The 24,207-nt window shown below is 41.4% G+C and overlaps 1 protein-coding gene across 8 annotated transcripts in view; it reads left to right on the top strand.

The window, feature by feature from the left end:
* Nucleotides 1–5,529: 5,529 nt before the first annotated feature.
* sdk2b (sidekick cell adhesion molecule 2b) overlaps nucleotides 5,530–24,207 on the top strand; it is a 443,163-nt gene continuing 424,485 nt past the window's right edge. For all 8 annotated transcript variants that reach the window (XM_014179818.3, XM_014179822.3, XM_014179819.3 and 5 more), the window contains exon 1: nucleotides 5,530–6,713. In XM_014179818.3, the coding sequence (XP_014035293.1) occupies nucleotides 6,578–6,713 (136 nt within the window). In that variant the 5' untranslated portion in view covers nucleotides 5,530–6,577. The remainder of the gene's footprint in view (nucleotides 6,714–24,207) is intronic.

The raw sequence follows: 24,207 nt of genomic DNA on the forward strand, positions 1-24,207 counted from the left end.
GGTGCCATTTGGGAAGCATCCAAGATAAATACGAAAATGGTTTGCCTCTGTGAAAATGTGAGCTCCAAACAACTCCAGCTCAAAATCTACAACCTGGGGGTTTTTGAAAATCACCCTCTTGCTGAGTGGACGCAATGCACTGTAAGTACATTTAAAAATCATAAATTGGATGGTGGGGTACCCCTGGGGTGGGTAGGAATACACTCCATCTTTGTTTTCACTGACATTATCTTATTATTAACTTCCTGGCAAGGTCTCCCATTTTCTGGATGAGATGGAAAGAGACAACAGCAGAATAGAGAGCACGCAGAGAAACAACAGAAGCCATTACCATGGTGTGTTGTGCTTTTTTAGTGTCCTGTGGTGGTTTCGATGGAATTCACCACCAAAACATTGTCTTGAGCCGCTACCTGATTCCCCTGGGGAGAAAAGCCTTGTTCTAAAGACATAAAGAGGATTTGCTGTGTCATGGTAAACTCTCTCTCTTTCTCTGGGTCTCTCTCTCTCTCTACACACACAAACACATTTTAAATACTTTATTGAAACCACCAATCACATTACATCACAAAGGACTCAACAATTACAAGTGTCGTTGACACGAGGACACTCACACAAACAAAAAGCACCTGCTGATAACCGCCGAAACAGAGCAGTACCTAGCCAGCTGCCTTGCTCTGGTCTTAGGCAGGCCTGCAATCTGGAGGCCACGTAGAGTAAGCCTATGTATGTGGCCGAGACTGCCAAATATCAGTGCCATCAATCTGTATCCCAGGCTGTCTAGGCATGATATGAAGGGATGGTATTTGAGGAGCTTGTCTGCAAAAGCTTGCTCCAATGTAATAGTCGAATGAGCAGCCCACTTCCAGAATCAGGACCTCCCTCTGCCCTCCCCCAGCAGCATACTACCCTACATCCCACTGCTGGTTTGCCTCTGAAGCTAAGCAGGGTTGGTCCTGGTTGGTCTCTGGATGGTAGACCAGATGCTGCTGGAAGTGGTGTTGGAGTGCCAGTAGGAGGCACTCGTTCCTCTGGTCTAAAAAAAACATTATTCCAATGCCCCAGGGCAGTGATTGGGACATTGCCCTGTGTAGGGTGCTGTCTTTCGGCTGGGACGTTAAAGGGGTGTCCTGACTCTCTGTGGTCACTAAAGATCCCATGGCACTTATCTTAAGTGTAGGGGTGTTAACCCTGCTGTCCTGGCTAAATTCCCAATCTGGCCATCAATTTCCGGACTATTGAGCGCACCTGAATATAAGCTGCACCCACTGAATTTAATTTTTTATTATTTTTTTTAACATAAATAAGCCGCACATGTCTATAAGCCGCAGGTGCCTACCGGTACATTGAAACAAATTAACTTTATACAGGCTTTAAAGAAACACGGCTTGTAACAAAAATAAATAGGCTTTAACGAAACACCGCTTGTAACAGAAAATAAAAAATTAGCAGTAAGCTTTAGTTGTCTTTTTGCACTGAGTCAATTCCTCACGCTGCTGTTTCCAACGTCTTATCATCGACTCATTAAGACCAAGCTCCCGTGCAGCAGCTCTATTTCCTTTTCCAACAGCCAGATCAATCGCCTTCAACTTGAAAGCTGCATCATATGCATTTCTCCGTGTCTTTGCCATGATGAGGGTGACAAAATGACTACCGTAATCAGAATGATGGGAAGTTTGAGAGCGCTCGATTTAATCTAAACAGTAAACAAAAAAGTTGTTTGACCTTAACCCGTTCGGCAGTTTCATTGGTCTAATGAAAGCTTCATGCCGCCAAAAAACTGAGCACGTCACAGAATGTGTTTGTTTGGAGAAAAAACATTTGAAAGCGGGAAAAATCTATATATTAGCCACGTCATTGTTTAAGCCACGAGGTTCAAACTGTGAGAAAAAAGTTGCGGCTTATAGTCCGGAAATTACGGTAATCATCCCCAGCTTCCAATTGGCCCCATCTCCCCAGTAACTATTCCCCAGGTTGTTGCTGTAAATGAGAAGGTGTTCTAAGTCAACTTACCTGGTAAAATAAGGGTTAAATAAACAAGATCAGACTTATTTGCCATACAAGAAAACACATTACCATCTACATCAAACCAGGGTCCTCTGTTTGAAAGCCAATTTTAGCATTAGGACAAGGCACATCTGTACCAAAGTGTCCAAAACATCATCAAACCTTTACTGCATTAACGACAGCAGTTACAGCAGGTGTGCATAAGTTATGTAAATAGCCATGCTTTGGCACAGAGCTGCAGCACTTACATTAAAAAAAGATTGTCCAGCACTGGGTGCAAACTCATGATGCTCAGAAGTGGTGGGCTGCTGAGGCCACAGCGCTACGGAATTTCACAATGCCCTATCAAGCCGTGAGAATACATTGAATACGGATGTTACCTGATGGTATAGCATATCATTTTTTATTATTTTGTTTTAAACCTTCCCCAAACAATAGCCCTAACCTTAACCACTCGGAATGAATGCCTAAACTGTTAACCTTTGAGTAGTTTGTGAATGCGTCAAAAATAGATGTTAACCCATAATATGTCGAATTTCGAAGAGAAACTTGGAGATATTGTTGGTCAGCCAACAAGTGACTCATTGGGATTTTGTCTCACTCTCTTGGCTGTCATTCTCCTCTGGATAAACGTGTAAATCCCACTCTGAGCACAGTGAACATGTTCAAATGGTGTTTGAATATTCAAGAGGAGCTGTTCAATTGTCATAATTAATCAAGCCCTAAATTGACAGTTTCAGCATGTGTCTGTGACTCTATCTGTTTCCCATGACCAGATGTGCTTTAGCGTACTCTCTGAAATATTGCTGGTAGCAGTGACTTCTTATTCTGCACACAGTTTGTAACGGTAGAAAATTGTATCTTTCGTCTCTCTGTGTTTTCATAATTTTCCTTCAATTCGCAAGAGGCTGAATGTACTCTATCTCACCGGAGAGAGCATCCAAGTGCGCCCCTTTGTCTCTGTATATGTAGGCCATCTATCTGATGCTGTCTGGTCATAAAGCGTATGACATTGTTGCCGCCCATAGCATTGAATGCAAGGGAAGCCAGTGAGCATTCGGCCTCCCTTGATAAAAAAATAAAAAATAATAGCCAATCAGCATTAAGCTAAACTAAGCTCAACTGTGAATGGTCCTGGCACACCAAAAAAAAGGGTCAAGGGAAACCAGTTTTGATATGGCTTCACTCCTATCACAGAGAAATACGTCATTGATAGAAACAGGTTGAATTGTTGCATCTCTTTATGTTGTTCTCGTCCGGTGACTAGCTAGCAAGCTAAAATTGTTCCTTTCCTAAATTAGCCATTGATGGAGATAGGCATTTCGACTTGTGGTTTAATTAATTATTCGTGAGCAAGCATTTTAGCCAGATAGCCTTGGACAAAAAAAATGTAAGTGCATACTGTATGACAGTCATAGACTGTTTCGTCACCATGAAATAGAGAAGGATGGTATTGCTGTTTATCTACAAGTAGGGTGAGTCAACATGTTTTTCCTACTTGCACGAATGCACACACACACACAGAACCATGGACAGTCCCATCATATTTAGCTTACGTTGATTGGACTAAACAGTTTTTTATATATTTTAGTTGTCACTGCATTGGACTATGCATAGGTGGCTTGATTATGTTTAAATGTTGAAGTTGAAATGATGCTGGAATAGTGGAGGCAGCTCCTGTTTAACTTTGCTACTTGCAGTAACTCTTCGTGGTTCTAAATCAATAGTTGTTTAGTAGTCCGAAAATGTAGGAAACAATAACTTTCTTGACCATGCTGTAGGTCATGTAACTGTTTGTTACTTTGTGGACTTCATCTGAGAGATGTTGCTCTCTGGTTTTGTGATGAAACATAGGTGTGATTTAATTTATTCTGCCTCTGTGTCTTTTTATTGGCTCGGCCTTAGGCATATATCATCGCAAGGCAAATTAACTAACATGTTATCGAGCAAACAACGCAATTATCACAACAGATACCGTACCAGTAATGTGTTTGGACACACCTACTGATTCAAGGGTTTTTCTTTATTTTTACAAGTTTTTACATTGTGGAATAATAACACATATGGAATCATGTAGTAACCAAAAGTGTTAAACAAATCAAAACAGATTTTAGATTTTAGATTATTCAAATAGCCACCATTTGTCTTGATGACAGCTTTGCACACACTTGGCATTCTCTCAACCAGCTTCCTGAGGAATGCTTTTCTAACAGTCTTGAAGGAGTTCCCACATACGCTGAACACTTGTTGGATGTTTTTCCTTCACTCTGCGATCCAACTCATTCCACACCATCTCAATTGGGTTGAGGTAGGGTGATTGTGGAGGCCAGGTCATCTGATGCAACATCATAACTCTCCTTCTTGGTCAAATAGTCCTTACACAGCCTGGATGTGTGTTTGGGTCATTGTCCTGTTGAAAAACAAACAAAAACCAGATGGGATGGCGCATCGCTGCAGAATGCTGTGGTAGCCATGCTGTGAAGCATTTATTTGGGCTGCAATTTCTGAGGTGCAGTTAACTCTAATTAATTTATACTCTGCAGCAGAGGTAACTCTGCGTCTTCCTTTCCTGTGGCGGTCCTCATGAGACCTAGTTTCATCATAGTGCTTGGTGGTTTTTACTACTGCACTTGAAGAAACTTTCAAAGTTTTGGAAATGTTTCAGATTGACTGACCTTCATGTCTTAAAGTAATGATGGACTGTTGTTTCTCTTTGCTTATTTGAGCTGTTATTGCCATAATAGGGACTTGGTCTGTTACCATACAAGGCTATCTTCTGTATACCCCTACACCTTGTCACAACACAACTGATTGGCTGAAAGGCTTTAAGAAGGAAAGAAATTCTACATTTGATTTGCATAACACTTTTTTGGTCACTACATGATTCCACTTGTGTTCTTTCATAGTTTTGATGTCTTCACTATTATTCTACAATGTAGAAAATAGTGAAAATAAAGAAAAACCCTGGAATGAGTAGGTATGTCCTAACTTTTGACTGGTACTGCATGTATGTTGTAATATGGCATTTTTTTCTGGCTTGACTTCCCCAATGATTTGACCCATGCACCTCTACTGGTTGTCAACTAACATGGATTCAACATTAAATCTACAAAACATTTCATTGAAGTTAAACATTGGGTGCAAAATATAAGAAATGCTCTTACATGATGACTTTTTGCAAATCCAATCATTTTTATACTTTGATTCAACATCATTACACTTTTTTTTTAAACAACGTTGATTCAACCAGTTTTTGCACAGTGGGTAACTTATTCAACCTATTATTGTAGCCTGGCAACAAACAGGAGTGTAATTTATGTATTGTATCAACTAAAATTGCTATTATTTGTTCATCAACCAGGTACATATTTGTGCTTTATGAAAGTGGACTTCACCTATGTGCATGTTGGTAATGGGCTGTTCCCTATCGCTTGGTAATGGATGCTTTATTGCGCACTGCCGCGTGGTGGCAACCTGCTACCCTCCCATACACGCGCATGCTGGATGCAGACCGACCGAGTCCGATAGACAGTTCTATGATTCGCACAAGGAACGGTGGACGCTGCCTTCAAAGGACACAGACAAACCGTGCTCCTCCGCCACCGAAGACTTCGATGATAGCGTTATTATTTAACATTTCTCTCCCACTCCCCTTTTCCCTATACTTCCCACGAAATGTACCACTACCACTGAGTGAATAGATTCGTTTTTACCAAGGGAATTCCCGGACCTGACGCGGGAATCGTCTTTGGAAACTTTTGCTTCTCATGCCGGGAGCATCGCTGGTATTGCTCAAGCACATAACGGATTCAGGGAGCTAGAATCCTCTCTCCAGCACTCTCCCTTCTTCAATAGCTACTACCAGAGATAATCATCCATCCTGACCATCACCAGAAGAGGATAAACTTTATGAATAACTTTTATGGAAACGGGACAAGTATTGCTGTTGAAATAGTTGCCTATATTGATATTTTATGATTTATACTTGCTCCCGATGCAGGTGCTGGAGAATTGAATGGTTTATGATTTAACTTTGCTCTGCAATCTGAAAAGAATTTTTTTTCAAAGGAACCTAGATAGGTTCAGGCTGTTTTGTTGCAATTCGTAGCCTAAATAAAAAATAGGTCTGCCTCATTGCAATACAGACTGAAAGCCACGATTTCAGTGTCTGCTACAATTGAGTTAAAACACAATAGCTCTGTATCCAGCAGTCAACATGGACTCTGCTCCTATTTTTATCATAAAGGTTACAGTTTAAAGGACACATACTTAATTTATTGACCGCGGTATTGCATAAGCCTATCGATAATTTCATTTATGAGCTTATGTTAGTTGGAATTTACTCGCATTATTTCAGTCCTGTGTGTGACTGAACAAACTTTCAATTGATCTGCTCCACATATCGTTCCTTCAGAGCAGTTGGTGATTGTTGGATCGCGCGGTCTCGCTCGAGCGCCCTGAGACCCGGAGATTGCCCGGTTTCAGTGACGACGACGTTCACAGAGAGGACAGTTGCAAGACCCACACAGACAACTCAACGATAACTCCGGGACGACTTGGTCAGCGGCACAACATGTATTCAGCGTGCCGGACACACGCTGTTTATTTAGCCCGGCTATGGACAATGGCTGGAGTTTCGCCCGGACTGAGGTGGCGCGCCTCATGGATTTTATTGTTTTCCCTGTTTATCCACTACACAACAGCTCAAGGTAAAATAATTCCGTTTATGTAGCCTACCAGTACAGGCTTTATGTCCTTTTGCCATTCAGTGCTTTCGTGCAACAACGTGAATGAATCGTATCCATGTCCTCATCTGTGGACTTTGATAACCTATGCCTACACACAAAAAAGTGAGGGTTCCTCAAGGGTTCTTTGGGAAAGGTGGGGGTTCTATGTGGAACCATACTGACCCAACGAACCCTTTGAGGCCTTCAAATGGTTCTTTGCAGTTCAAAAAAGGGTTATTTCCTATTTTAGTGATCATTAAAATGTAGGGGTGGTGGCTCGTTTAGGTTTTGGGACATGGTTTGGGACATGGTTTGTGCACCTCTCTTTTTGTGCAGCCATGAGTGTCATTCCAGTTTGTCTAATCTGTTGTGTTATGCTATTTCTTGTTATATATGACTATGGCCAGTGATGGTGTCTTGTGAAAGACTCATGGATGGCCTATTGTCGTTTGAAAAAGTCTCCTCAGGGACTCAAAGCTGTTTTAGAACTAGCACACCTGATTGAACTGGTTAATAAACATAATAAAACCTGTGGAATTTTAACAATATAATATGGCTATTAAGCAATAATTTAAAAAAATGTATGGCTCTACAAAAAACCTTTGAGATTGAGAGAGGTTATTTATAAATGTTCTATAAAGAACCATAAAAAAGGGTTCTATATAGCCCCCAAAAGGGTTGTAACCATGGTGGAACCCTTTTTTGGTGCGATATAGAACCCTTTTTTAATGGCTCTTTATACACTGAACAAATATATAAATGCAGCATGTGAAGTGTTGGTCCCATGTTTCATGAGATGAAATAAAAGATTCCAGAAATGTTCCATATACACAAAATGATTATTTATCTCAAAATGTGTGCACAAATTTGTTTACATTCCTGTTAGTGAGCGTTTCTCCTTTGCCAAGATAATCCATCCCCCTGACTGGTGTGGCATATCTAGAAGCTGATGAAACAGCATGATCATTACACAGGTGCACCTTGTTCCGGGGACAATAAAAGGCCACTCTAAAATGTGCAGTTTTGTCACACAACACAATGCCACAGATGTCTCATGTTTTGAGGGAGCGTGCAGTTGGCATGCTGACTGCAGGAATGTCCACCAGAGGTGTTGCCAGAGAGTTGAATGTTAATTTCTCTACCATAAGCCATCTCCAGTACGTCCAACCGGCCTCACAACCGCAGACCATGTGTATGGCGTCGTGTGGGCGAGACGTTTTGCTGATGTCAACATTGTGAACAGAGTGTTCCATAGTGGCGGTGGGGTTATGGTATGGGCATGCATAAGTTACGGACAACAAACACAATTGCATGTTATCGATGGCAATTTGAATGCACAGAGATACCGTGACGAGATCCTGAGGCCCATTGTTGTGCCATTCATCCGCCCCCATCACTTCATGTTTCAGCATGATAATGCATGGCACCATGTCGCAACGGTCTGTACACAAGATGAAAATCTCCTAGTTCTTCCTGGATATTCACCAGACATGTTTGGGATGCTCTGAATTGACGTGTACGACAGCGTGTTCCAGTTCCCGCCAATATCCAGAAACTTCGCACAGCCATTGAAGAGGAGAGGGACAACATTACACAGGCCACAATCAACAGCCTGGTCAACTCTATGCAAAGGAGATGTGTGGCGCTGCATGAGACACATTGGGATCCCACCAAATACTGACTGGTTTTCTGATTCATGACCCTACCTTTTTTTTAAGGTATCTGTGACCAACAGATGCTTATCTGTATTCCCAGTTATGTGAAATCCATAGATTAGGGGCTAATTCATTATTTTCATTCACTGATTTTGTATATGAACTGTAACTCAGTCAAATCTTTGAAATCGTTGCATGTTGCATTTCTATTTTTGTTCAGGATAGAACCTTAGGAAAAGGTGTTTTATAGCACCATACAGGTTCCATTTAGAAACATATGAGCATGGTTCTAGTAAAAGGTATACCACCAAAAAGGGTTCCGCTATGGTTCCAAGCTTAATAACCCTTATTTGGCACTATATAGAACCATTTGTTATTAGTGTTGTCACAGACAGACAGACAGACAGACAGACAGACAGACAGACAGACAGACAGACAGACAGACAGACAGACAGACAGACAGACAGACAGACAGACAGACAGACAGACAGACAGACAGACAGACAGACAGACAGACAGACAGACAGACAGACAGACAGACAGACAGACAGAAACAGGAGCCTGAGCCCAGCGGTGGTTAAAACTGTGTCAAATTGCTCTGCTCTCTGCAGCCATGACTGTGTTTATTAAACGGCCTGTTCCCCAGATACGTCCTCGCCACCATTGGTGTGGTGTAAAAAGGAACCCAATGTCTTGAATTATGGAAATGTTTTACTCCGTCATTCACCTCTCTCTCTCTCTCTCTCTCTCTCTCTCTCTCTCTCTCTCTCTCTCTCTCTCTCTCTCTCTCTCTCTCTCTCTCTCCCCTCTATCTCTCTCTTTCTATCCTCTCTCTTTCTATCCTCTCTCTTTCTTTCTATCCTCTCTCTCTCTCTCTCTCTCTCTCTCTCTCTCTCTCTCTAACATGGCATGACAGTGCTTTTCTCATGCAGTATAGTTGCATTACCACAGGGACAAGTTGGAGTACTTGACAGACGTCTGTGTACTCAACAACTAATCGATTCATTGATTCAATACAATTCATGAAGCTAAGTTACGATTTGCTACACTGACCTCAAACTTGCTTTTACTTTACAAATAATGATGGATTGTATTGTATTTGACATCGGCAGTTGGAGTGCAATGCTTTTAATTGATGTCATTTGAATGAAAATAGGCATTATTGTCTACTGTTATTAAACATAGTGTTGGGGCAAATATTATTCTGATGTTTGAACACTCGCTATGAATTTGCGATTAGAAGCCCAGCTGTGGACAAATGCTAATTTAATTAATAAGTCCTAATTAATTAATCAAGCAGGGGTCCCATCGAGATGAATGTTTGCATACCAAACAAGCAGCTGTAAATAAACAGATACAACACATGCTGGTATTCATAAAATACTGTCAGGGCAAACACATGCTGAATGTGAAAAGAGACTTTTGGTTGTGTGTGTGTGTGCATGCATGCATGCGTGTGCGTGTGTGTTTTGAATGATTTATGTAGCCCTATTTTCTCACAGAGATGCCTATAGATAGCCACTTGATAGCCACTTATTCACCCACTGGAGTTGATGTCCTCAAAGGGGTAGAAACCTTCAGTGTGCGTTTAGTTGCAGAAGCCACGATGGTGGCTGGAGCATAAATTATTCTGAATTGTTATTAAGCTTAGACCTGATCCCCAGAGAGGATGGATGCCAGTATCCGCTGTGCAGCCTTTCCCTCTCTAGCACCCCTACCTGAAGAAGGGTAGGCTCCTCTCTAGCACTCCTACCTGAAGAAGGGTAGGCTCCTCTCTAGCACTCCTACCTGAAGAAGGGTAGGCTCCTCTCTAGCACCACTACACGAAGAAGGGTAGGCTCCTCTCTAGCACTCCTACCTGAAGAAGGGTAGGCTCCTCTCTAGCACCCCTACCTGAAGAAGGGTAGGCTCCTCTCAAGCACTCCTACCTGAAGAAGGGTAGGCTGCTCTCTAGCACCCTACCTGAAGAAGGGTAGGCTCCTCTCTAGCACTCCTACCTGAAGAAGGGTAGGCTGCTCTCTAGCACCCTACCTGAAGAAGGGTAGGCTCCTCTCTAGCACTCCTACCTGAAGAAGGGTAGGCTCCTCTCTAGCACCCTACCTGAAGAAGGGTAGGCTCCTCTCTAGCACTCCTACCTGAAGAAGGGTAGGTGGCTCTCTAGCACCCTACCTGAAGAAGGGTAGGCTCCTCTCTAGCACCCTACCTGAAGAAGGGTAGGCTGCTCTCTAGCACCCTACCTGAAGAAGGGTAGGCTCCTCTCTAGCACTCCTACCTGAAGAAGGGTAGGCTCCTCTCTAGCACTCCTACCCGAAGAAGGGTAGGCTCCTCTCTAGCACTCCTACCTGAAGAAGGGTAGGCTCCTCTCTAGCACTCCTACCTGAAGAAGGGTAGGCTCCTCTCTAGCACTCCTACCTGAAGAAGGGTAGGCTCCTCTCCAGCCCCCCTACCTGCACATATATTGTTACTGGAAATGGATAGAAAAGTTCATGCAGGCTTTCAATTCTTCCTTGACAGTGTGCATTTACAATCTTATTTTTTAAATATCTCACATCTCCACAATGTTCTATAGCTTGAGCCAGGTAGAGAGAGAATCCAAAAGCAGTGAGAGTGTCATCCTTTCCTCCTCCTTCCTCCTCACCTCCTTGTGTCTGCAGCTAGCCGAGCAGCCAGTGGAGCAGGATGGTAATGTCAGTGCGATTCAGGTATTGCTGCTGCTGGAAGGGATGAGCTACGTTACGCCTGGAGATGTAGTATAAGCCCTCAGCAGCACTGTCCCACTCTATAATACAATGGCGAGGAGACTGGACTTGCACTCCAAATGGCACCCTATTCCCTACATAGTGCACTACGTTTCACCAGAGCCCTATGGGACCTGGTAAAAAAAGTAGTGCACCATAAAGGGAATAGGGTGCCATTTGGGACGCAGACTAGGAGAAAACAAGCAGCAATATATATCCATCATTCATGAGGGCAGATCCTCTCCCTCTGACATTTACTGTGGATTGATAACTTGCACATCATGGGATTAACATTCCTGACATTGTCAGGTTTCACACTGTGTGTGTACTGTGTGTGTACTGTGTGTGTGTGTGTACTGTACTGTACTGCGTGTGTGTGTGTGAGAGAGAGTGTAGTGTGTGAGTGTGTGTCTGTGTGCATGCACATGGACGCTTACGTGCATATGTAAAGGGAGATGGAGGAGTTATAGCTGTCAATGTTCTTCTCTGCTCTGTCTATTCAGCTCTGGCAGCATTGTCTGCCTGGCCCAACTTTCATTATGGATTCAGGGGTCAGGACCCCCAGGAATTAATTGGACACTCTTCATACTGTCTCTGAGTGCAGTGCTGCTCGTTGAGAGCAGAGTGACCCGAGCGGCGGGCCCTTTCCCTCCAATGATTAAAGAACATTAGGAGGCGTGCAGAGCAGAGCGACCTGACTCTGGACCAACAGCCCCGTCCGTTTTAATATGAGTGTGTGTCCATCGCCCACATTTTAATGACTAGTCCAATGAAATGGCCTTTCAACAGAGGCAGGGCCGGACGGCCTTGATCAGAGCGGACTGAAGCGTTGTAATGACACACATTAAAGACCACAGAGAAAGGAGCCAGCGATGATGCCCAGTATGCTGAATATCCACTGTCATGTCAAACATCATTAAACAACATACTAGAACCCTCAAACTCAACTCTGGACCCCGAAGCCACTGCGTTTTTTTAATTGTTCACCTCTATTCAGGGACTGATTTGGACCTGGGACACCAGGTGGGTGCAATTAATTGTCAGCTAGAACAGAAAACCTGCAGGCTCCAGACTTCGTAGGGTAAGAATTAGAGGTCGACCGATTATGCTTTTTCAACGCCGATACCGATTATTGGAGGACCAGAGGGGGCCGATACCGATTAATCCGCCGATTTTTATATATATATATTTGTAATAATGACAATTACAAAAATACTGAATGAACACTTTCATTTTAACTTAATGTAATACATAAATAAAAATCAATTTAGTCTCAAATAAATAATGAAACATGTTCAATTTGGTTTAAATAATGCAAAAACACAGTGTTGGACAAGAAAGTAAAAGTGCAATATGTGCCATGTAAAAAAAGTGATGTTTAAGTTCCTTGCTCAGAACATGAGAACATATGAAAGCTGGTGGTTCCTTTTAACATGAGTCTTCAATATTCCCAGTTAAGAAGTTTTAGGTTGTAGTTATTATAGGAATTAGAGGACTGTTTCTCGCTGTACATTTGTATTTCATATAGCTTTGACTATTGGATGTTCTTATAGGCACTATAGTATTGCCAGCCTAATCTCGGGAGTAGATAAGCTTGAAGTCATAAACAGCGCTGTGCTTCAAGAATTGCGAAGAGCTGCTGGCAAACGCAGGAAAGTGCTGTTTGAATGAATCCTTATGAGCCTGCTGCTGCCTACCACCACTCAGTCAGACTGCCCTATCAAATATAAAATCATAGACTTAATTATAATATAATAAACACACAGAAATATGAGCCTTTGGTCATTAATATGGTCAAATCCGGAAACTATCATTTCGAAAACAAAACGTTTATTCTTTCAGTGAAATACGGAACCGTTCCGTATTTTATCGAATGGGTGGCATCCATAAGTCTAAATATTGCTGTTACATTGCACAAACTTCAATGGTATGTCATAATTATGTAAAATTCTGGCAAATTAACTACGGTCTTTGTTAGGAAGAAATGGTCTTCACACAATTTGCAACGAGCCAGGCGGCCTAAACTGCTGCATAATACCCTGACTCTGCTTGCACAGAACGCAAGAGAAGTGACACAATTTCCCTAGTTAATATTGCCTGATAACATGAATTTCTTTTATCTAAATATGCAGGTTTAAAAATATATACTTGTGTATTGATTTTAAGAAAGGCATTAATGTTTATGGTTAGGTACATTGGTGCAGCGACATTGCTTTTTTCGCGAATGCGCTTTTAAATCATCACCAGTTTGGCGAAGTAGGCTGTGATTCGATGATAAATTAACAAGCACCGCATTGATTATTTACAATGCAGGACAAGCTAGTTAAACTAGTAATATCATCAACCATGTGTAGTTAACTAGTGATTATGTTAAGATTGATTGTTTTTTATAAGATAAGTTTAATGTTAGCTAGAAACTTACCTTGGCTCCTTGCTGCACTCGCGTAACAGGTGGTCAGCCTGCCATGCAGTCTCCTCGTGGATTGCAACGTAATCGGCCATGATCGGCGTCCAAAAATGCCGATTACAATTGTTATGAAAACTTGAAATTGGCCCTAATTAATTGGCCATGCCGATTAATTGGTCGACCTCTAGTAAGAATTGAATACCCATGTCCTAGAACATAATGAATTAACTAATTTAATATACTGTGTAGCTAGCAAGTTCTTTACAGTGTTTCTATCATGGAGAATTTAGTGAGGGAGGGTTCAGGGTTTTTTCTGGATAAAAAAGGGGCTTAGGTAGGGGCCAGGGGGCGTGGCAATGAGTGTATAGGTAGGGGGCAGGGGGCGTGGCAATGAGTGCGGTCGGCCCGTTGCAGGATTTTAAAAAACATTTTAGGGGATCTCATTTTGGAATATTTAATCCAATTTCCTGCAATTCTACACATTTTTCTGTAGAGCTGAGAGAACATTTAGCAGTTTTCAAGCTAATTTCCTGCAATTCTACATATTCTGTCATGGAGCTGAGAGAAAATTTGATGCATTTTGCCATGGAAAATGCTGTGTTCTTTTGCTCAAACATAATAAAAAATCTATACTATTAAATTCATTGTTTTTTACATTTTCTATAACTAATAGTCACCGAAATAAAAGCTAGACAGTCAGTGATAATTGAATTTCACTTCCCCCCGACTGGCTATCTTTTATTTTGGTGATTGTTAGTTCTCCAAGATTATATTATAAAAAATATATATATGTCTATTATATTTTCTAGATACTATATATCGGGTTTTAGTCATTTAAGTTTACGTTTTTTCACCCTGAAAAGCTATTTAAGAAAAAAAAAGATATACAGTACCAGTCAAAAGTTTGGACACACCTACTCATTCAAGGGTTTTTCTTTATTTTTACTATTTTCTACAATGTAGAATAATAGTGAAGACATCATAACTATGAAATAACACAGATGCAATCATGTAGTAACCAAAAAAGTGTTAAACAAATCAAAATACATTTTTGATTTTTCAAATTAGCCACCCTTTACCTTTTTGACAGCTTTGCACGCTCTTGACATTCTCTCAACCAGCTTAATGAGGAATGCTTTTCCAAGAGTCTTGAAGGAATTCCCACAAATGCTGAGCACTTGTTGGCTGCTTTTCCTTCACTCTGCGGTCCAACTCATCCCAATCCATTTCAATTGGGTTGAGGTCGGGTGAGTGTGGAGGCCAGGTCATCTGATACAGCACCATCACTGTCCTTCTTTGTCAAATAGCCTGTACACCATCTGGAGGTGTGTTTTGGGTCATTGTCCTGTTGAAAAAGAAAATGATAGTCCCACTAAGCGCAAACCAGATGGGATTTTATTTTTACTGCAGAATCCTGGTAGCCATGCTGGTTCAGTGTTCCTTGAATTCTAAATAAATCACGACAGTGTCACCAGCAAATCACCCCCATACCATCACACCTCCTCCACCATTCTTCACTGTGGGAACCACACATGCGGAGATCATCCGTTCACCTACTCTGCATCTCACAAAGACACGGCGGGTCAAACCAAAAATGTCAAATTTGGACTCATCAGACCAAAGGACAGATTTCCACCGGTCTAATGTCCATTGCTCGTGTTTCTTGGTCCAAGAAAGTCTGTTCTTCTTATTGGTGTCCTTCAGTAGGGGTTTCTTTGAGGCAATTCGACCATGAAGGCCTGATTCACGCAGTCTCCTCTGAACAGTTGATGTTGAGATGTGTCTGTTACTTGAATTCTGTGAAGCATTTATTTGGGTGCAGTCAACTCTAATGAATTTATCCTAATGACCTTCATGTCTTAAAGGAATGATGGACTGTCTTTTCTCTTTGCTTATTTGAGCTGTTCTTGCCATAATAGGGCTATCTTCTTTATACCACCCCTACCTTATCACAAAACAACTGATTGGCTCAAACGGATTAAGGAATTAAATTCATTCCAGGTGACTACCTCATGAAGTTCGTTGAGAGAATGCCAAGAGTGTGTAAAGCTGTCATCAAGGTATAGGAATCTAAAATCTAAAATATATTTTGATTTGTTTAACACTTTTTTGGTTACTACATGATTCCATATGTGTTATTTCATAGTTTTGATGTCTTCACTGTTATTCTACAATGTAGAAAATAGTAAAAACTAAAGAAAACCCCATGAATGAGTAGGTGTGTCCAAACCTTTGACTGGTACTGTATATATATATTTTATTATTTTACAAAACGTTCAGACGGGCCTGCCCAAGGATTTTAATGGTAGAAACATCGCTGGGGTTATTATGGTTTTGCGAGGGAGGGTTATTATGCTTGTGCTATCGAGTGTTATTATGCTTGTGCTAGCTCGTAAAAGCTACATTACGGCATCAACATTGACTGTTAGTCTAACATTGTTCTTTCCTGCCATACATTGGCTGTTGTATTTGTGTTTAGAGGAAGGGACCTGTGGAGCGAGCTGAAAGCCCCCTATGACATGTGGCTTCACAAAAGAATAGCTCCGATAACAACTTCCTTAAATAAACTAGGGTGAACTACAGCATACCGTCTCTCACAGTCTCTCTCTAGTCCTGATCCTTTCCTCATTTACTGGGCCTTATAGACACAATGTGCTCTGGTCGCCTGCTGTGTGTCATCTTTAACAGGGTTCTATTTTGGAACACTGAGCAGCAGGGGAGGACTCAATTGGAATGTCATGTTTGGCATACACTTATAAATCACTCAACATTAGATCCGATTAGCCTTACTGGCTTACAGTACAGGCAGGGAGCTAGACTTTAGGAGTTTTCAGAGAGAGAGAAGGAGAGATCAAAATGGCGAGTGAGAGAGAGTGACAGAGAGAGAGAATGAGAAGGAGGGAGAGGGACAATGAGGGAAAATGAGAGATAGAGATGGAGAGGGACAGAGAGAGTGAGAGAATGGCACTTGGTTACCACCAGAGAGAGAGATTGAGTAAGGCCCCTCTCTGGATGGAGGGATGAAGGCATGCCATTCAGATTAGTGTCCATGCGGATGGTGATGATAGAAGGGGTGCATCATCTGCTTCATGGGGTCAATGGAAGTCTGTAGCTGGCTCCCTCAGCCTTCCCGAATGTCGGGGATGTTTAGAATGGGCGTAATTTTTTGATCACCATCATGACCATTTAGATGCTATCCTTGACCCCTTGACCATGATGTATGTAGCCTTGATGATTTAGTTAATCAAAATCAAACTTTGGTGTGCATGGCTAGCTAGGCCTCTGAGAACCACAATATGTCTGAAAAGTATTTATATAGGGAACATTTGAATCAAGGTCTCACTTATGTTGATTTTTTGTTCTTGTTCCGTTTCAAAGCCTCATGGTCTTTGGTGTGATCACAAGTGTCCTTGTTCAGCTGATATGAGATTGAGAGTAGAGGTGAAAGGAGACGTAACTAACACGAGCCATCAGCAAGGTTCTTTACTATCCTAGGAAACAGGAGAGAAGAGGTAAAAGGATACGTAACCAGCACCAGCAGCATGGTTGTTAAATATTCTAATGGCCAGGTCAACTCAACCTCTTGGTCATGTTCTATGCAATCTCTGTACCTCTCTGAAAAATAGCCCCAGTTTTAGTCTAACACAAAAGTTCAGCCTTGGAAAAAACACATACCTGTATGCTTCAGGGCTCATCCAGCTTCACAAAAGTTTTATCGATCTAGTTTCGTCTTTGTTTGCCCAGTTTTCTGTTGATTCAGTTTCTTCTCGGTTTGCCCAGTTTTCTGTTGATTCAGTTTCTTCTCGGTTTGCCCAGTTTTGTGTTGATTCAGTTTCTTCTCGGTTTGCCCAGTTTTCTGTTGATTCAATTTCTTCTCGGTTTTCCCAGTTTTCTGTTGATTCAGTTTCTTCTCAGTTTGCCCCACGGACATCCCTGGATAACTTGGTCACTTTTTATCCTGCCTCCTCTCCACCCAACACACATTGCTCTGCCTGCCTGCCCCGTGGCGGGACTCGGGAGGTCTGCCCCCTCTCGTGAACTTGCTGTGGCCAAGAGCAGAGCCTCAGGGTGATTAGATCAGGTAATGACCATGAATATGAATGACTTGACTTCTCCATAGGAGTCTCCTCCTCACCCTCTTCAGTACAATTACGGAATTTCAGAAGCTATTTTGAATACAGTGCATTCGGAAAGTTTACAGACCCCTTCACCTTTTCCACATTTTGTTACATTACAGCCTTATTCTAAAATGGATTAAATTGTTATTTCCCCTGATAAATCTACACACAATATCACATAATGACAAAGCAAAAACAGATTTTTAGACATTTTGGCAAATTTATTATAAAGAAAACGACTGAAATATCACATAAGTATTCAGACCCTTAACTCAGCACTTTGTTGAAGCACCGTTGGCAGCGATTACAGCGTCAAATCTTCTTGGGTATGACACTACAAGCTGTATTTGGAGAGTTTCTCCCATTCTTCTCTGCAGATCCTCTAATGCTCAGGTTGGATGGGGATCGTTGCTGCACAACTATTTTCAGATCTCTCCAGAGATGTTCGATTGGGTTCAAGTCCAGGCAATGGCTAGGCCACTCAAGGACATTCAGAGACTTGTCCCTAATCCACTGCTGCGTTCTCTTGGCTGTGTGGTTAGTGTCGTTGTCATGTTGCAATGTGAACCTGGAGCCAGTGGGTTTGGCGACGAGTATGAAGCGAGGGCCAGACAACGAGAGCGTACAGGTCGCAATGGTGGGTAGTATATGGGGCTTTGGTGACAAAACGGATGGCACTGTGATAGACTGCATCCAATTTGTTGAGTAGAGTGTTGGAGGCTATTTTGTAAATGACATCGACGAAGTCAAGGATCGGTAGGATGGTCAGTTTTACGAGGGTATGTTTGGCAGCATGAGTGAAGGATGCTTTGTTGCAAAATAGGAAGCTGATTCTAGATTTAATTTTGGATTGGAGATGCTTAATTTGAGTCTGGAAGGAGAGTTTACAGTCTAACCACACACCTAGGTATTTGTAGGAATGGGCCTACAAGCTTGTGATTTTAAACAATCCACAAATATTTATAAAAAAAAAGCTAATGATCCTCGATTCGCCTGTGGCTAAGTCATGCTTTCTGGTGAAGTATTTTGAATGATTTTATTTATTTATGTATAGAAAGGAGTAATTATAGAATTTTGTCACATTTATTTAAATGTACTTCCCAAGCCTATGAAATGCTTCCTATTATTCAATTTCTCTCCTATTCTATTGGTTTTAAAAGCCAAAGAAAGACACAATCCTAGACATAGCAAGTTTCTAACAGAGATGTTAATCTCTCTCACATATTAAACCGCTCTTATCAGGTGCACTGTTTAAAATGGAGGTTTCCCGCGAATTGCATTTTGGCACATTTGAAAATTATGTTTTATCAGCAGATTCATTACAGGAGTTGCATGTTCTGTTAAGATGAATTCCCATAATCTAAAAGTGATTTCTGTCATTCTGAGCACCATGGGTAGACTCCCTAATGGTTACCCACACAACACATATCGGTCTAGTAAATTTCTCAAATGGTCAATGAAAATCTTCCCGATCACGTTGTTCGACGCCACATTTTTCATAATGGAAACCCTGGCGTACATACACACAGTACAGATACTGATACACACAGTCACATAGCATACACATAGGCTTGTTTCCATATGCGCATTTGCGTTATGCATTCTCCTGTTCTTTCAAGGGTGATCTTCCAAGAACACCTGAGAGAGCATACCGTCTAGTATGGGAAAATGCAGAGTGCTTAAAATCTGTTACATTTTAAATGTACTTCGACGTGACCTCTAACCTAAACAGGAAACCGCATCATCACGCCAGCATCAACAACATGATTAACAGCAAGATGGTGCTGACAGATAGGGCAGCTCTGCTTCTAGCTCCAAAGCAACTTTGCAGTATTTTGTTTTTTTATGTGTTATTTCTTACATTATTAGCCCAGAATTTTGTTTTTTATTACATACAACCGGAAATAACTTTTGGATATCAGAGCAGCGGTAGCTCACCAGCAGTATCAGCATTGCGACCAGGAATACGAGTTTCCCGAATTGGATCCTTTGTTCTTACCCCCCAGGGAAATTGAACTGATTCCAGAGCCTGATCCAAAACACGGCCGGCAGAGAAGAGGTATTCGGAGCAGACTCCTAGTTCGACTCAGGTGGCACGCACACCACCCACCACTTCCGAGTTATTTCTCGCTAATGTTCAGTCTCTGGATAATAAAGTTGACAAGCTCAGGGCTAGGATCTCCTTCCATAGAGACATCAAGGATTGTGACATACTCTGTTTCACGGAAACATGGCTCTCAGATATGCTGTCTGAGTCCGTACAGCCAGTTGGGTTCTCAGTTAACCTCTTACATCTAGACGTTCCGCTAGCGGAACACCTGCTCCAATATCCAATGATAGGCGTGGCGCGAATGACAAATTCCTCAAAAATCCAAAAAATTCAATTTTTCAAACATATTACTATTTTACACCATTTTAAAGACAAGACTCTCCTTTATCTAACCACACTGTCCGATTTCAAAAAGGCTTTACAGCGAAAGCAAAACATTAGATTATGTCAGCAGAGTACCCAGCCAGAAATAATCAGACACCCATTTTTCAAGCTAGCATATAATGTCACAAAAAACAAAACCACAGCTAAATGCAACACTAACCTTTGATGATCTTCATCCGATGACACGCCTAGGACATTATGTTATACAATACATGCATGTTTTGTTCAATCAAGTTCATATTTATATCAAAAAACAGCTTTTTACATTAGCATGTGACATTCAGAACTAGCATTCCCACCGAACACTTCCGGTGAATTTACTAAATTACTCACGATAAACGTTCACAAAAAACATAACAATTATAGATACAGAACTCCTTTATGCAATCGAGGTGTCCGATTTTAAAATAGCTTTTCGGTGAAAGCACATTTTGCAATATTCTGAGTAGATAGCCCGGCATCACAGGCTAGCTATTTTGACACCCACCTAGTTTGACTCTCACCAAAGTCAGATTTACTATAAGAAAAATTGTATTACCTTTGCTGTTCTTCGTCAGAATGCACTCCCAGGACTTCTACTTCAACAACAAATGTTGGTTTGGTTAAAAATAATCCATTGTTATATCCAAATAGCGGCGTTTTGTTCATGCGTTCAAGACACTATCCAAGGGTGACGAAGGGTTACGCGCCCGATGCGTTTCGTGACAAAAAAAATTATAAATATTCCATTACCGTACTTCGAAGCATGTCAACCGCTGTTTAAAATCAATTTTTATGCTATTTTTCTTGTAAAAAAGCGATAATATTCCGACCGGGAGTCGTTGTTTTCGTTCAAAGACGAAAGAATAAAAACATGAGGTCGCCTCGTCCACGCACCTCCAGTCTCTGTTCTCTGATCGACCATTTATCAAAATGCGCTAGTGTTTTTCAGCCAGGGCCTGCAAAGCCACCATTCAGCTTTTTGCCGCCTTCTGAGAGCCTATGGGAGCCGTCGGAAGTGTCACGTTACAGCAGAGATCCCCTGTTTTGGTTAGAGATGATCAAGAAGGCCAAGAAATGGTCAGAGAGGGCGCTTCCTGTTTGGAATCTTCTCAGGTTTTGGCCTGCCAAATTAGTTCTGTTATACTCACAGACACCATTCAAACAGTTTTAGAAACTTTGGAGTGTTTTCTATCCAAAGCTAATAATTATATGCATATTCTAGTTTCTGGGCAGGAGTAATAATCAGATTAAATCGGGTACATTTTTTATCCGGCCGTGAAAATTCTGCCCCCTATCCATAACAGGTTAAATAACGATCTCTCCGGGAAGAAGAAGGGCGGGGATGAATGTTTCATGATTAACTACTCATGGTGGGATTGTGATAACATACAGAAACTCAAGTCCTTTTGTTCACCCGACCTAGAATACTTCACAATCAAATGCCAATCGTATTACCTCCCAAGATAATTATCTTTGGTTACAATCACAGCCGTGTATATTCCTCCCACAAGCCGATACCACAACGGCCCTCAAAGAACTACACTGGAGTCTATGCAAACTGGAAACCACATATCCTGAGGCCGCATTTATTGTAGCCAGGGATTTTAACAAAGCTAATCTGAGGAAAACGCTACCGAAGTTCTACCAACACATTAACTGTAGTACTCGCTCTAAGAAAACATTGGACCTCTGCTACTCAACTCAACTTGCCTACAAGACCCTCCCCCGCCCCCTCCCTTTGGTAAATCTGATCACGACTCCATTTTGGTCCTCCCTTCCTATAGTCAGAAACTCAAACAGCATGCACCCGTGCTACGGACTGTTCAACTCTGGTCTGATCAATCAGAATCCATGCTTCAAGATTGTTTTGATCGTGCGGACTGGGATATGTTCCGGGTAGCCTCTGAAAATTACATTGAATACACAGATACGGTGACTGAGTTTATCAGGAAATGTATAGGAGATGTACCCACTGTGACTATTAAAACCTACTTAAAACCAGAAACAGTGGATAGATGGCAGCATTCGCGCAAACCTGAAAGAACGAATCACCGCATTTAACCATGGCAAGGTGACTGGGAATATGGCAGAATACAAACAGTGTAGTTATTCCTTCCGTAAGGCAATCAAACAGGCAAACGTCAGTACAGAGACAAAGTAGAGTCGTAATTCAACGGCTCAGACACGAGACGTACACTATTAAAGTTTGGGGTCACTTAGAAATGTCCTTGTCTTTGAAAGAAAAGCATATTTTTTTGTCCATTTAAATAACATCAAATTGATCAGAAATACAGTGTAGACATTGTTAATGTTGTAAATGACTATTGTAGCTGGAAACGGCAGTTTTTTTTATGGAATATCTGCATAGGCGTACAGAGGCCCATTATCAGCAACCATCACTCCTGTGTTCCAATCGCACGTTGTGTTAGCTAATCCAAGTTTATAATTTTAAAAGGCCAATTGATAATTAGAAAACCCTTTTGCAATTATGTTAGCACAGCTGAAAACTGATGTTCTGATTAAAGAAGCAATAAAACTGGCCTTCTTTAGACTAGTTGAGTTTCTGGAGCATCAGCATTTGTGGATTTGATTACAAGCTCAAAATGGCTAGAAACAAAGACCTTTCTTCTGAAACTCCACAGTCTATTCTTGTTCTGAGAAATGAAGGCGAGAAATTGCCAAAAACAGAAGATCTCGTACAACGCTGTGTACTCCCTTCACAGAACAGTGCAAACTGGCTCTAACCAGAATAGAAAGAGGAGTGGGAGGCCCTGTTGCACAACTGAGCAAGAGGGCAAGTACATTAGTGTCTAGTTTGTGAAACAGACGTCTCACAAGTTCTCAACTGGAAGCTTCCTTAAATAGTACCCACAAAACACCCGTATCAACGTCAACAGTGAAGAGGCGACTCCGGGATGCTGGCCTTCTAGGCAGATTTGCAAAGAAATAGACATATCTCCGACTGGCCAATAACAAGAAAAGATTAAGATTGGCAAAAGAACACAGACACTGTACAGAGGGTGGTCTGGTCTGCCCAACGCATCACCGGGGGCAAACTACCTGCCCTCCAGGACTCCAACAGCACCCGATGTCACTGGAAGGCCAAAAAGATCATCAAGGACAACAACCACCCGAGCCACTGCCTGTTCACCCCACTATCATCCAGAAGGCAAGGTCAGTACAGGGGCATCAAAGCTGGGACCGAGAGACTGAAAAACAGCTTCTGTCTCAAGGCCATCAGACTGTTAAATAGCCATCACTAGCACATTAGAAGCTGCTGCGCAGTATAAATAGACTTGAAATCACTGGCCACTTTAATAATGGAACACTAGTCACTTTAATAATGTCTTTACATATTTTTCATTACTCTTCTCATGTGTGTATACTGTATTCTATTCTACTGTATTGTAGTCTATGCTACTCTGACATTGCTCGTCCGAATATGTACATATTCTTAATTCTATTCCTTTACTTTAGATTTGTGTGTATTGTGTGTATTGTTGTGACATTTTTAGATATTACTTGTTAGATATTATTGCACTGTTGGAGCTAGAAACACAAGCATTTCGCTACACGCACAATTACATCTGCTAAACGTGTGTGACCAATAAAATTTGACTTGAACAAAGCTATCTTTTGTGCTAGCTTGCTAGCTAGCTACAGTACGTCTGTTTACATTGTAGCCAATGTAGCAGTGTGAGCAACTAGTGCTAGCAATTCAGCGAACAAATATTCCAGAATGGAAATATTTAACACGAATAACAAGTAAGCTAAGCTTGCATGCATGGTACAGTACAGAGGCTGAAGCAAAAAAAAAGAAGCTAAATAAGCAATTTTTCTTACTGTTTAAGAAAGATAAATAGCCATAATAGTGGAGTTTCACTGTGAAGCTAATATTGTTTTGCATTAGGACTTCTGGTGTTTTATTTCCAATGAGCAGGCTGCATTGTGATAAATTCATACAACTATAACACCCATACATATTATTAAATGACACTGATGTTCAATATATTATAAAGGCATATTATAAAGGGGGACATGTGCAATTTAAATATATGCATGCATATCAAACTGGAATATATTATTTTAAATGAATGCACCATTGTAATATTGTTAATGCCTTTCTCTCTCCTTGCAGGGGA

The sequence above is a fragment of the Salmo salar genome, chromosome 28 (assembly GCF_965601325.2).
Source record: "Salmo salar chromosome 28, fSalSal1, whole genome shotgun sequence".
NCBI classification, from domain to species: domain Eukaryota; kingdom Metazoa; phylum Chordata; class Actinopteri; order Salmoniformes; family Salmonidae; genus Salmo; species Salmo salar.